Source organism: Podarcis tiliguerta, assembly GCF_965153285.1.
Source record: "Podarcis tiliguerta genome assembly, chromosome: 6".
Classification (NCBI taxonomy): Eukaryota; Metazoa; Chordata; class Lepidosauria; order Squamata; family Lacertidae; genus Podarcis; species Podarcis tiliguerta.
Genome location: NC_139539.1, coordinates 57,118,157 through 57,131,528, shown reverse-complemented (window position 1 = coordinate 57,131,528; position 13,372 = coordinate 57,118,157). Strand labels below are relative to the sequence as shown.

General features: G+C 40.2%; 1 protein-coding gene across 1 annotated transcript in view; it reads left to right on the top strand.

Moving 5' to 3' along the window:
* Positions 1–13,372, top strand: part of C8B (complement C8 beta chain) — a 30,586-nt gene that overhangs the window by 11,453 nt on the left and 5,761 nt on the right. Inside the window, exons 4-8 of the mRNA XM_083448080.1 lie at positions 2,458–2,599; positions 4,868–5,000; positions 5,582–5,779; positions 8,497–8,737; positions 12,038–12,166. Coding sequence (XP_083304206.1) covers positions 2,458–2,599; positions 4,868–5,000; positions 5,582–5,779; positions 8,497–8,737; positions 12,038–12,166 — 843 coding nt within the window. The remainder of the gene's footprint in view (positions 1–2,457; positions 2,600–4,867; positions 5,001–5,581; positions 5,780–8,496; positions 8,738–12,037; positions 12,167–13,372) is intronic.

Below are 13,372 nucleotides of genomic sequence, written 5' to 3'. Positions count from 1 at the left end.
CTTTATCATAACAAAATTTATTTGTTCCCGGCTCCCTTTCTAGGTTCATTTTAAGAGGTCCATACAGATCAAAATGAAGCTCACGTGCTTTCTCTCATGTCTGCTGTTAAAATTTATTGGATTACATTATGCCCAAGCCTGCTTGGTAATCACGCCTGCGTGTGCATTTTCCAGCAGTATACATGGCAGGGTGCTGGAAGTATAGATGCTCTAGACAGGCTGCAAAGAATTTCAGATCTGTTCTGGGTTATAAACTGCAGCAAGAAAAATAAGAAAACTGCCTTCCCAAGCTCTTCTAATGACTCATATTATACACAGCTAGAATTTCAAAATATTGCAGTCGTATTTTTTTTTTAAAAAGATACTGCAGCAACAATCATCAACATTCGTAATATATTAAGAATTACTCCTCATCAGCTTTCTCTTCAAACTTCACTATAAAACAAAAAAATGAGGATTTATTAGACGCAGCAGTGCTGTCTCGATTTCTGCAGCCAGGAAACTCCAGGTTGCTGTTTGCTTGTTTTTTATGCAATGGCAACATTTGGAATTCCTACAGAAATTGTACTTTTTTGGGTGGTTGCAGCAAGTGATGAAAGGATGCAGGAAGCATTAAGTTGGCAATGCAAATGGGATGCCATGGGAAAGGGACTTTGCATTAGGCTATATGCAACGTTGGCAGATTCTGCTTTTACAGCAAGCAGGCGGTCCCAAGTTTTCAAGAAGTTTGGGGCAGGGTCTTATTCAAGCCAAGAAAGCAGTGGAAGCAGAACCAGAAGCACTTTGGGGGTCAAGGAGAAGGGGGAAAGGCAGAAAGTTGGCACAGGAATAAGAGTTATGGCAGGGCAGAAAGGAGGTTTTGAAAACATAGACTCAAGAGTGCCATAAGTAGGATTTGCAGTACAAATTTGCTTAGACTCAGTTTTATGGATGAGGAATCCTTAGGTGGTGGCCATATTTATATACTACTACTACTGCTAATAATAATAATTTATTTATATGCCACCCATCGAACTGGGTTACCCCAGCTAATCTAGGCAGCTTTCAATAGATTAAAATACAGCAGCAAAAATCACTAGTAGGTAACATCCTGTTGTAGTTTTGGGAATAGAGAACAGGGACATAAACCCAAGGTTAAAGCCACTTCACTGTATTTACCCACAGATCCAGGTTCAGTATTCAAACTTGGTCCATCAAGTGCTGCTTCTCAGCATAGGACATCGAGTGCAGGCTGTTACTTTCTCAACTTTCTGCAGACAGTGGCCTCATTCAAATATAATGATGAACTGTTATTTTTCAAAACATAAATGAGACAGTGCAAGCCTTGGGTTTGAGTGGCCGCCTTCCCGTCTCTTCTTTTGCACAAGTACAGTGAGGAGATTGGAAGATTTAATATTACATCCAAATCCTAAACTGTACCTAATCTGAACTAAGGTGTATGGACACCAGCCAGAGTCATAAAGTGAGAGCAAAGCATAGTTAAAACTATCGACAGTTTGTCCAGTTTATGACATAACACTAACTGGCCGTTAATTAAAAAGTGGAAATGAAAGCTTCCCATTTTCCTTCAGGACTAACCCAAGGCATCTTGTTGTCTGAAGCAAATAGCAACATGCTCCACACACCCCTTTTTATGTACAGAAACTAACTAGCAGTTAAGTCTTGCTTTAACACATACAATGTGATAGCATCTGTCTGTACGTATATCTCTGTGCACCTGAGGACAGCAGGCTAGTTTAGGCATATTGCTGACATATTTCTAATCTCCAATGGAGGGGAATTGTTGAGGAACAGAGGCCTCAGGAGGAATTGAAAGGGACCACTACAACCTCCGCCAGCATCTGCAACCTGAGATAATTCCCTTACTCTGCCTAGCGGTAGGCTGGCAGTGCTTCTCATGGCAGTCCAAAGCAGAACAGGGAAGGTGTGAGCCTGAGGTTTGCACAGGAACATTGATGTAACAGTAAATCGTAGTTTATTATTACATCCAAACAAAGCCAGTACGAGCATGCTTTCAAGCATTTCAGCACAATTCTAAAGTACAGAAACATTGCCTTTTCAAAACAATGATCCTCAATACTCAGTACATTCTATATTTCAACCAGATTGCTAGGTTATACATTGGCTGCATGTTGCAATTACAGTTGTACCATATTTCTCAAGTTCTTCCTGCTAGTGGTGACTTTTCGCCTAAGAAATGCAATACAATTTGCCGCTAATTTAAGTTCAAAATAATATTACAAAAATGTTTATGCAGACTCATCCTAATCAATTAAATGTGCCTGGTTATTAAACCCGAATTTGTAAAGGAGCAGATAAGCCAAGCGCTTTCCCTGAAATAAATTGATAATTGCATCTTCACATTTTCAGGGGTCAGGGGCAAAGCATTGCACTGATTGAGCTAAAGGGAAATATCAGATTAACAATTAATTAGTGTGTTCCCACTCTGTGTTGTAGGGAGATGCATTAATCGGAGGCTGCTTTGCAATGGAGATGATGACTGTGGGGATCAGTCAGATGAAAGAAATTGTAAGAAAGTATATAAAAAGTGCAGCCAGGAGATGGAACAATACTGGGGAATACAAATGCTAGCAAGTGGGTAAGCAGTTCCATTATATTTCCAGAAACAGGACTGATGCCAAATGGAACAATTTGCAGTTCTACCTTTAGAATTGAAGTGGGAACCGTTTTTTTCAGCTTGAGGGTCACATTCAATTCTGGGCAATCTTCCCCAGAGCTATGTGCCAGTGGTGGGTGGGACCAGAGGTAAAAGTAGGCAGAGCAATAAATGTAAATTTTACCTTTATTCAGCAGGCTAGTTACTGTACCCACCCAGCCCTACCCTACATTCAGCATTCAGACCACCATGAGGAATTAACAGAGTTCAAGGAAACATTCCAAAAACACTCAAGGAGGGTGTGAAACTAGGCTGGTGAGGCTGTGGCCTGGGAAGAGATGAGGTAATCAGGGAGGGGAAATGGCTTTGGGGGTTCTCAAGGGCCAGATAAATAGGCCTAGAAGTCCACATTTGGCTCAGGGGCCTGGCTGAGATTTCACATTCCTGCTATCAATAAATTCTATGACTGCTTAGAGAAGGGGGGGGGGGGTTGAGACACATTCTCATACTTCCTAGAAAAGTAGCCATGTTACTCTGTTGCAGCAGAATTTTACAACAGGTGTTAGAAACTTCATATAGTTTAGCTACATCTGAACCTTCATCAGCTCATGGGAAGAATCTACTTCTCCTCCACCTGTTCATTACCCAGGCAAGGGGACAGCTTTTAAATAAAACATGGAACCAAAAGAATTACAGCAAGCTTAGATGCTATTTTAATAGCTCAACTTAACATGGTTGTTCTAGCTGAACCACTACTTCAGAAAAAGGTCTGACCAGAGTAAAAACATAACAAAGCCTATATATAGTAGCTCAAACACAGCACACAAAGAGTTATAAAACATTGAAACATATAAACATATAAAACATTGAAACATTCCTAAACATCCTTCTACAAACATCAAGAAAGGTTACAGGTCATGAAGTAAAGCACACATGAAGTAAAACACCAGTAACTTTGCCCCTGCAATTATGTTTGGGTGCCCCTAACTGCTTGGGTCATTTGAGTCTCAAATGTCCTACTATATCAGAGTTTCCTTAGCAACCAGGCCTTCTACCCAGTTGTTGACCCTATCTGTTCCTTGGAACCTCTCAAGGAGATGCCAGATTTCTTCACCCCTGTGCTAGCTCAAAGCAGAAGTAGCAAAACATCCTGAGTGACCATTTGTGCCAGATAGGAAAGGAGTTTATAACAAGAGTCATAAAGTGCAGGCACACCAAAAGAGGACTAATACATTCTAGCCAAAGGTCCAATACAATTAATGTTGGAACGTTTTTAAAATAAAAAAAATCTACACCCTGGGTGTCCCAAACCCCTGGCCTACCTGGTGGCAAGTCAGTATGTCAAGTTCCCAGTCCAGGGTCAGTCCACATGCCCAAAGTCCCACAGAGATCCTGGAGCATCAACATGGGCAGTTAGTCAAGCAAACACAGCACCTCAATGATTGCAGCATCTGGGCTTAACGAGGCAAATGACCCTCACCTGTTCTGAGCCTACTCCAGTTGAAGAATCACATAGGGAGCTCCACCTGGACAGCTAGGGAGCTGGGCAGTGGGTTATTGCTTGTCCCAACCTCCTAGAGAGCCTCTTCTGCTGCTCCCTGCACCTCAGAGCCTGCTGTGTTTGTGGAGACAGGGTAATGGGTCCTGCTGCTCTGTTTCCTGTGCACTGACCCCCGCTCCCATCCCCTCATTGTCCCCCAGTCTGGAAAGCACAGTAGCTGCAATCTGGTATAGATAATACTGAACTGAGTGAGCCACCGGTCTGACTTCAGTATAAGGCAACTTGCTATGTTTCTATTCCATATACTATAGCCTCCCTCACACACAAGGCCCTGTCCACCCATATATATGTCTAGGAAGGAAGCAATGGAACAGGTTTTAACTGTTTCAGGTGTTAACCATTTTAACTCTCATGGGCTGCCACACCTGACTGCTGGGTTCTGTTCAGCTTAGTGGGTTACAATTAGTGCAAGTATGAAAAAATTCATAATACTTTGGAGGTTCTCTCCTGCGTGGTAACAGAATATAGTTTGTTCACTCTGTCTGGGAAAATCAGTATGCTTGATAGACAGACCCAATTTTGACCCCTCCCATTTGCTGCATTACTGCTTTTTAAAAAAATTTGTAGTTTTTCCAAGGCCAAAACAGGCCTCATATGAACTAAAATATGTTGCCAAAAGAAGATGTATAACTTACTTTGAATAACCAATGTCTAAGCATGGCAACTTTATCCATTTCCCTTCTCCCCAGATTAAATATTTTCACAAACGACCTGGAAGGATGGGTTTTAGACTATAAATACTATGCTGGAGCATGTTCTCCCCAGTATATTGGAGACACCAATTTCAGAAAACCATACAATGTAGAAAGCTATTTGGCAGAGGTATGTATTGAAGAGCTGTATGTGCAGTTAAAATTCCTCGGATTGTTGATACATCAAGTCATTTATTAAAGTAAAAATAATGCTCAACCAAATATTTATGTTTTATGCTTACGTGTTTTATGTGAAGTCCAAGTCACTTGGGCTTCCTCAAGTACTCTACATATGTGTGTTAGAGATAATCCAGAAGACCTCTTCACTGATAATATCAGGTATTATGAGTTGCATTTTTCCTTCATAAGGAAGATTTTTCATATTTTCAGCAAAGCAGCTAAGGATTCTGTCTCTCTTTTAATGAATCAGCAATACATATTTTTGTAATATATTGTTGAGGCACTTAACTTTCTACCAACCAGCCATATGCCTTATGTGTAAAACATGTCTGCATGTGGACAACTATGTATTTATTTAATTATGAATGCCATTTATTTGCTGTCATATACAGAATATTGGTTTGCAATAAATTTATTTATTGGTTTTATTGGTTTGCAATAAATATATAGAATGAAAATTACAAAAATTATGATAACTTTAGGCATGGAATCAGGATACAAAAAATTCCTTATTCATTTTTTTTTGTTTAGACCAAAGGCAAATATGAATTTGTGTTGACTGAATATGAATCTTATTCAAGTTTTGAAGAGAATGTCTCCAAGGCAAAAGCGAAACAACAAAGCTTCAGCATTGGCATAAAAATACCAGGCATGTTTGAAGTTGGTTACAGTAAGGATGACCAGAGGTACCAGAAGTACATTCAGAGGACAAAACGATTTTCTTCAACGGTAAACATGCTTCTCCATAACTCTAGGTTCATTTTAGTGAACATGGACAGTTTTAGAAACACTGTGTACTGTGTTTTGAAGTTAGGAAAAGTAAGGGTGTTTTTAGTTTTGCTCAAATGTTTTCACACCACATTTAGAGCTGAAAATCACTATATTCAGAGATTTCTTTCTGTTGTCACATCACCCTTTCTGAATTAGCTCCAAAACAATGGTTCAGGTCTGGGATCATTCTGACACATTACTCAGTCCACACCATACATTAAAGCACGATCTTCGCACTTCAAACAGTCATGGTTTCCTTTAAAGAATACGGGAAGCTATAGATTGTTAGGGGTGCGTAAAGTTGTTCGGAGACCCTTGTTTCCCTCACAGAGCTACAGTTGTTAAAAACAAACAAACAGCCATACAAACAATAACAGAATGCTACACAGATCCATAATTTCAGGGAGGTTCCATGGAAAGAAAGTTGTGCAGTGATGTATATGGGCAGCAAGCATATATATTGTGAAGGAATTGGAATGAATGTCTGTGGAGGGATGTATGCAAAAGATCTGGCCATGTAAAAGTGTGCATTTTCGTTTATTGGATAAGGCTACAGGGGATGTGTGAGAGTACCCTACAGGTATGATTGGAATTTGACAGGAAGCCTGGGTTCAAAGCCCTGATGCCCCACCGCTCACTTCTGCTTAAGAATCTGTTTCTCCAAGGGTACTTTCTGAGATGGCTGCCTTCCTGTCCTTGGAATTTCCAGAGGGATGTCAGCATGCGCATAAAAGGCCATGCTAACGTTAGACTGGTGAAACAAGACAGGTGCTGTCAGTTCAGAATATGGCAATAGAAGCAAAGAAACCAAGCTATTCCACTGCAGGGCAGTCATGACAGTAATATATAATGAAAACTGCTTGCAGGCCTTACATAGTTTAATTATAGACTGAAGCAAGCCGATTCACCTTGGAAGAGTCGGTGCATCCACTGAAATGCCTTGTTCAGGAAAGCAGTGTGGGTTGCATGAAATACTCGCAGTTTCATTGCGGGAGAATGATACTGATCCATGTAGAATTTATTTCAAAACAAACCACTTGCTACTTAAAAAGCGGGACTGGATTTCAGCACTACAAAATCTTCAAATTCTTCAGCTCACAAAATTATGGGGAGAAGAAACCTTATTATCACTGATATGAAAAAATATTTTTTTTAAAAAAATGGTTATAAGATTTAGATACTTAGGCAACACAATTATCAGGGGAGTTTTCCAGCTGAAACTCAGCCTCTCAGGTACCATTGCCATTTTAAGAGAATGAGGGAGGCATTCATGGTGACAGCACCTCTTTTTCTAGAAAAATAGCACTGACAATTATTATTATTATTATTATTATTATTATTATTATTATTATTATTATCAAGTGCATTAGGAAATTTGATTCAGTGCCAGAATAATTAGTGTATTTTTAATTCCCTAATTAAACTTGAATATTTATTTCAATGAATGAATCATGTGAATACAGTTAGCTATACATATATCCCCCCATGTAAAATATACATCTAGCTGGCACAACTTTCTTGAAGGTTACCCTACTATTACATTTTCTCATATTTTTGGCTTAGACATGAGTCTGGATATCTTTGTCGCAAAGTCCATAGACTACCATACAACCCAGTGTTATTTCTGGCTTCACCCAAGGCAAAATGATTATTCAGTAGGGTTGGTGGGGCAGCACAGAACAGGCTTGTGAACCATGGCAGACTTGGGTACTATGGCACCCTGTGCAAAGCCAATATTTGGCACGCTCCACAGCCTTCCCAAAGCTGAAAAAGCACTAACTAGGCTTTAGGAAGGAAAAGGAAGGACTCTAAGAGCCTCATATTTCCTTCCCAAAGCCCATTGCCTCACTTGCTGGGCTTTGAGATGGTGCCCCCTCTTTGCACCATCCTAAATTCACTCCTGCTAGTTAGCCAACGCAGAGGGCCATGTATGATTAGGCAGTGGGTCAAAAGCAGCCTGAGGAGCACATCTCAGACATTTCTGAACATGAAAGGAGGTAAAAGTCATGCTTCTTGGAGGCTATGCAAAGTGACTGGGGAATGTGCATATTGCTCGGAGAATGTACAAAATGCAGCCAAAATAACAGCTGGAGAATGTACAAAATTCAGTCAATCTATGCACATTTCTCAAAGCCTGTTGAGGAGTATGTATATTGACTAGGAAATGTGTACAGTTCTCTTTTCATGGAAGGATTATGTGCAGATTCTCCAGGAGACCTGATGAATGGGTGCAATGAATGTGTTCACATCCCCCATCTTTTATGACAATACCTGTGCTTTCTAGAAACAACTAAAGATGCTGCTGTTCCAACCAACTTTTCCAACCTTAGGTATTCATTTTGTATCATTTTAAAACCTATTTTCAGTTGTTTTTGTACCGTTTTAAAATCTATTTGTAGTGGTTTATAAGTCACCTTGAAACAAATGTAAAAGGTAATAAATCAATCAAAGCAGCATCATCATCACCTGTACATTTATTTCATACTGAGGTTCAGTGTGATATATTTTTCATATTTTATTGTATTTCCAAAATGTATTTAATGCAAGCAGCAACACAGATTGTTGTAAATATATCTATGGATGTATAAATATATATATAGGGGGGCCTGTAATGCAATGTTGGAAGACTTTACAAATATCCTATCTCTCATTTGAATGCATTTGCTTCAATTTAGTCTAGAAAATTTATCCATGCCCGTTCCGAACTGGAAGTTGCCCAGTATAAACTGAAGAGTCGGAATTTAATGCTTCACCATGAGTTCTTCCAGAGACTTCTTCGCTTGCCTTTAGAGTACAGCTATGGGGAATATCGAGAACTCTACAGAGACTACGGAACACATTACATTACTGAAGCTACCCTTGGTGGAATTTATGAATATACTTTGATCTTGAATGATGAGCAGCTTCAAAGAGCAGGTATGTGGGCTGAGACGGCTGTAGACAAACCAGATTGTTTTATGCTGACATGGAACAATGTTCTGAACCCAGCATAGGTATTTGACATCACACAAGGTGGCATATTTGAGTAAAGCAATAGTTACCTGATTAATTCATTTTCCTGCAAAGAGAATTGTTTGTTTGATTTAGCTGGATGCTGACTGTCAGGCTCTTTCAATGAGAAAGCAACAAATATTTGTGATTACATGTCTGTATCTTTCTGCTGGTGACTTTGCTTGTTATTATTTGCTCAGATTTTAAAACCACCTGTCTGATCTGAGCATTTACTATTATTATGTGTGATGCTGCTAATCCCACTATCTTAGACTCCCAAACCCAATGGACCTGGTTATCATTTTGACACAGAACTTTCAAGGCCTAACCATTTGGCTTGTAGCTCTGTACATTTACATTGGGGGCCTTGGAAACTTGCATATATATTATTTAATCTTTTAATCTAGAATTTAATTCCTGAGTATGAAACAAGATAAATAAAGGCAATGTAACAAGTCATGTTGATATTTAATTCCTTAAGGAACAAGGAAGGTATTTATCTGACACCATGCCTTCTTGTATACAGTATTCATTTCCCTCACCCCCAAGAGTTGAGATGAAGTAATGAGGTTACAGGACCGGCCACCAAGAAAGGCAAAATTGTCATTCATAAGTTGGTGGTGGCTCCAGTTCTCTTTAATGCAATCCTTTCCCAAAGGAGGTGTGACAGATGCATACAATTGGCCTTTCTGGAAAGTCTAAAAAGCTTCTAATTCTGCCAGGCTGTTCTGTTGTTTTAGCTCCAGGTTTTAATACTGACTCCGTTTTTGTTTTGTTTTTACATTTTAGTGTGTGATTGTTGATATTGCTGATTTTATTATTTTAGATGCAAACCACTTGAAGGTGTGATTTTTTTAAAAAAAAAATCCCAGCATTTCTAACAAGGAAGTAATAAGTGGAAATTTAGTGTGGGATATTGTCACATAGGTTGGTATCATGCAGAAATATCTGCAATGTTTCGTGTTTCCTATGTTGCTTCTGTATGATGACTATGGCCTATAAGCATCACAGAAATGATAGTCATTTAAGCTACAATCCAGTACCAGGGAGGAAGCCACATTTAACTTTGTGGGACATACTTTGTGCACACAGGGGTGTATAAGGTTACACTGTTAAAGTATTTTTTCAACCACTTGAAAATGGCTGGGAAACACTTTCCAAGAACAATAAAATGGCTAAATCCATTGATAAAATCTGAAGCTAACCCCCTCTCAATCTTGTAGGTTCTCTAAGGTTTCTAGTTGTGCCACTCCTCTCCATTTCTGTAAGCATACAGATCGTAGGACTCTGAGGAGCGGTAAATAATTTACTGGGATGACTCTCCTATCTGACATTGCTCTTACTGCTTGATGGATGGTGCTTTCACAAGGGCTAGTGTTTGTTGTGTAGAACAAAGAGAGCTTTGGGCTGTTAATCAATAGCTTCAGTCTCTTGTTTACCCATTGGCAACGGGAGCTTGACAAACTGTCTGTAGAAGGTCTTACTGGATTCCTCTCTATGACATGCAGTGACTCGGATCCAGAGAAGTCCATGCACACAAACAAAGCACTTCTGTGCAACCAGCATTTCTCTGGTGGCTGATGCTCTGGAAGTCCCACAGCATTTTCCAGGGAGTTTTCAGGGGATGTGGGAGCTCAGGAGATGGGAAGCTGTAAAATTCCTGGTCATGAAGATAAAACCTCATTCAGTGCTCCCAATCTCATGCAATCTGTTTTCTCATTTATTGGATGGCAAGAGGATAGGGCAGGGATGGGGAACTACTAGCCCTTAGGCCATATCTGGGCCATGACACATCTAGCCTATGGCCTCTCCACCTCAGCCCTCACACCCCTGTATAGAAATGAGACTTCCAGGGGAAACACCCATTGGAGCCTATGAGAGCTTCCCTCACCCAACCCCCAAATCTAAGCATGATTGCTTTGTGAAGGGTGCTATTTTCTTTGGAAACACAGCTGTGGAGGGATAGAATAGAATAGAATAGAATAGAATAGAATAGAATAGAATAGAATAGAATACACCACTACTGTTAGTGAAGAATTTATCCTTCATTGTGTGTATGTTTAGATGGTAGATATATATTGATATTGATGACATTGATATTGATATATAGATAGTAGCCCAAGTCTTTCTCTAAGGGCCAAGGTAGATGTGATATTTATTGCATACTTTGGCATTGTGCAGCTGTGTTTGTTTGTTTGTTTAACAAATAGTTGGGGAGCTTTAACTCGTCATTGTTCACCTCATGCACAAGCCCCTATTTGCAAGGGGGGGAAAGCTCCCGTTGGTGCTAATGACAGCTTTCCTCCCACTGGAAATAGCAGGAACAGAGGGTTGATTCCATCAAGACCATGGTAGGGCAATGGGTTAAATTCCCCCTCCTTCCAAGTAGACAGGTAGGCACCTGTTTTTATATGGCCTTCTGGGGTGTTCTCTAGCTGTTTTCTGCTTAAAGGTAAAGGTAAAGGGACCCATGACTGTTAGGTCCAGTCGTGGACAACTCTGGGGTTGCAGTGCTCATCTCGCTTTACTGGCCGAGGGAGCCGGCGTACAGCCTCCGGGTCATGTGGTCAGCATGACTAAGCTGCTTCTGGTGAACCAGAGCAGCACACGGTAATGCCGTTTACCTTCCTGCCGGAGCGGTACCTATTTATCTACTTGCAGTCTGACGTGCTTTCAAACTGCTAGGTTGGCAGGAGCAGGGACCGAGCAACGGGAGCTCACCCCGTCGCGGGGATTCGAACCGCCAACCTTCTGATTGGCAAGCCCTAGGCTCTGTGGTTTAACCCACAGTGCCACCTGCGTCCCACTGTTTTCTGCTTACGCAGTGCCAATTGGGAGGAGCCTTGGCTTAGTGGTGGAAAACATCTGCTTTGCATACAGAGGGTCTCAGGTTCAATCCCCAGCATCTCTAGGTAGGACTGGGATTGTTACCTACCTGAAATGCTGGAGAGTCATTGTAGACAATGCAGAGGTAGATAGAACAAAGATCTCACTCAATATAAGGCAGCTTCTTTTGTTCCCATGTTCCCATTTTCTGTCTCTGTTGCAATTCCAAGCGACATGGATCCAGAGGGTCAGGAGACACTCGGAGCAGCTGGGGTTGGGTGCATTCTTCCTGATAGTCATACACTCACACAGATTTCGGATCCAAACCTGTTTCTTTTAATAAATATTGTGTTCTTCTCTCTCTCTCTCTCTCTCTCTCTCTCTCTCCCTCTCCTTAAGGCTACTCTTTAAGTGATGTCCAGTCTTGTACAAATCACGGAGTCAAAGTTGGTGCAAATATTTATGGCGTTTATCTATCAGCTGGAATATCAATTGCAGGTTGTGGTGACATTTTAAAAGAAATTGGAGGTAAGTGAACCATGGGCAAGGAATGTGAACAATCCACACACTAATTTAGAAATTTCATTCATGAACAAAATACTTGTTTCAAAAAGAAGACAATTTTGTTAAAAGGTGACTGTAATTGTTGATAAAATGTGAGTTTTAAAGGAGGCAGTTTTGTAAAAAGCGTATTTTATTTTGAAAAGTACCAGTCCATTGAAAAGCAATGGGCTGCTATAACGTTTCGGTGGTTGTTACAAACATAGGAAACAGAGAAAATAGCAGCCCTTTTGCATATATCCTTCAAAACATACTAAAATAATAACACAAAGAAAGAAAGAGAAGAGGAAGGCAGAAAAAGGACCATCAGCAGTTTACCAAAAACACACTAAATAAATCAATTTAAAGTAAGGCATGACTGATCTTTTATAAAAATAGTAATTATAAAATAGTAATTTTATAAAATAGTATTTATAAACAGGGCTTAAAGCGGACTTCCCCAACCTGTTGCCCTTCAGGTGTTTTAGACTACAACTTGAATAGCTATGCTGGCTGGGGCAGACTAGTGTTGTGATCCAAAATCTCTTGAGGACAAAATCTCTTGAGGACACCAGAAAGCTAATCTAGAGGGTCACAAAGATACAATTTAAAAAAATAATTAAAAATGATTGCATAAAACAGTGAATAATTCCTTACTCACTTGAGCTCGTTGCTTATATTTCCTCTGTTTAACGATATTAAATTTAAGGTGATACGAGTGGACATTGCAGTGTCCCAAGCTGCTAAGTGGCGTGTTCCTCTTCACATTTCTGGACAACCTGGTGCAGGAATCTTGTGCTATTCAGGTCGGGGTTGAGGAAGTTTCAAGAATGGAGAAGTCTTGATGGGTACTTAAAAAAAAAAAAAGTTACCTCGCCTTATCCTGCTGTGCTATACTACTAACACTTGATCTGGTGTGGATAACCTTTGGCCTTCTAGATGTTGCTAAACTGTAATTCCCATCAGCCCCAGAAAGCATGCCCAATTGCCAGGGATTCTGGGAGTTGTAGTTCAGTAACATCTGGAGTGCCAAAGGTTCCAGATACCTGCACTAGAGGTTTGAAAGGTTCAAACCTGAACATTTTGAAGCTTTATCATCAGGGGATTTTATTGCCAGGGAGTGCCTTTATAGATTCTGGAAAGCTTGAAAGGAAAAGAGCATTCCTTTTCCTTTCCTATCCTTCTGAAACATCC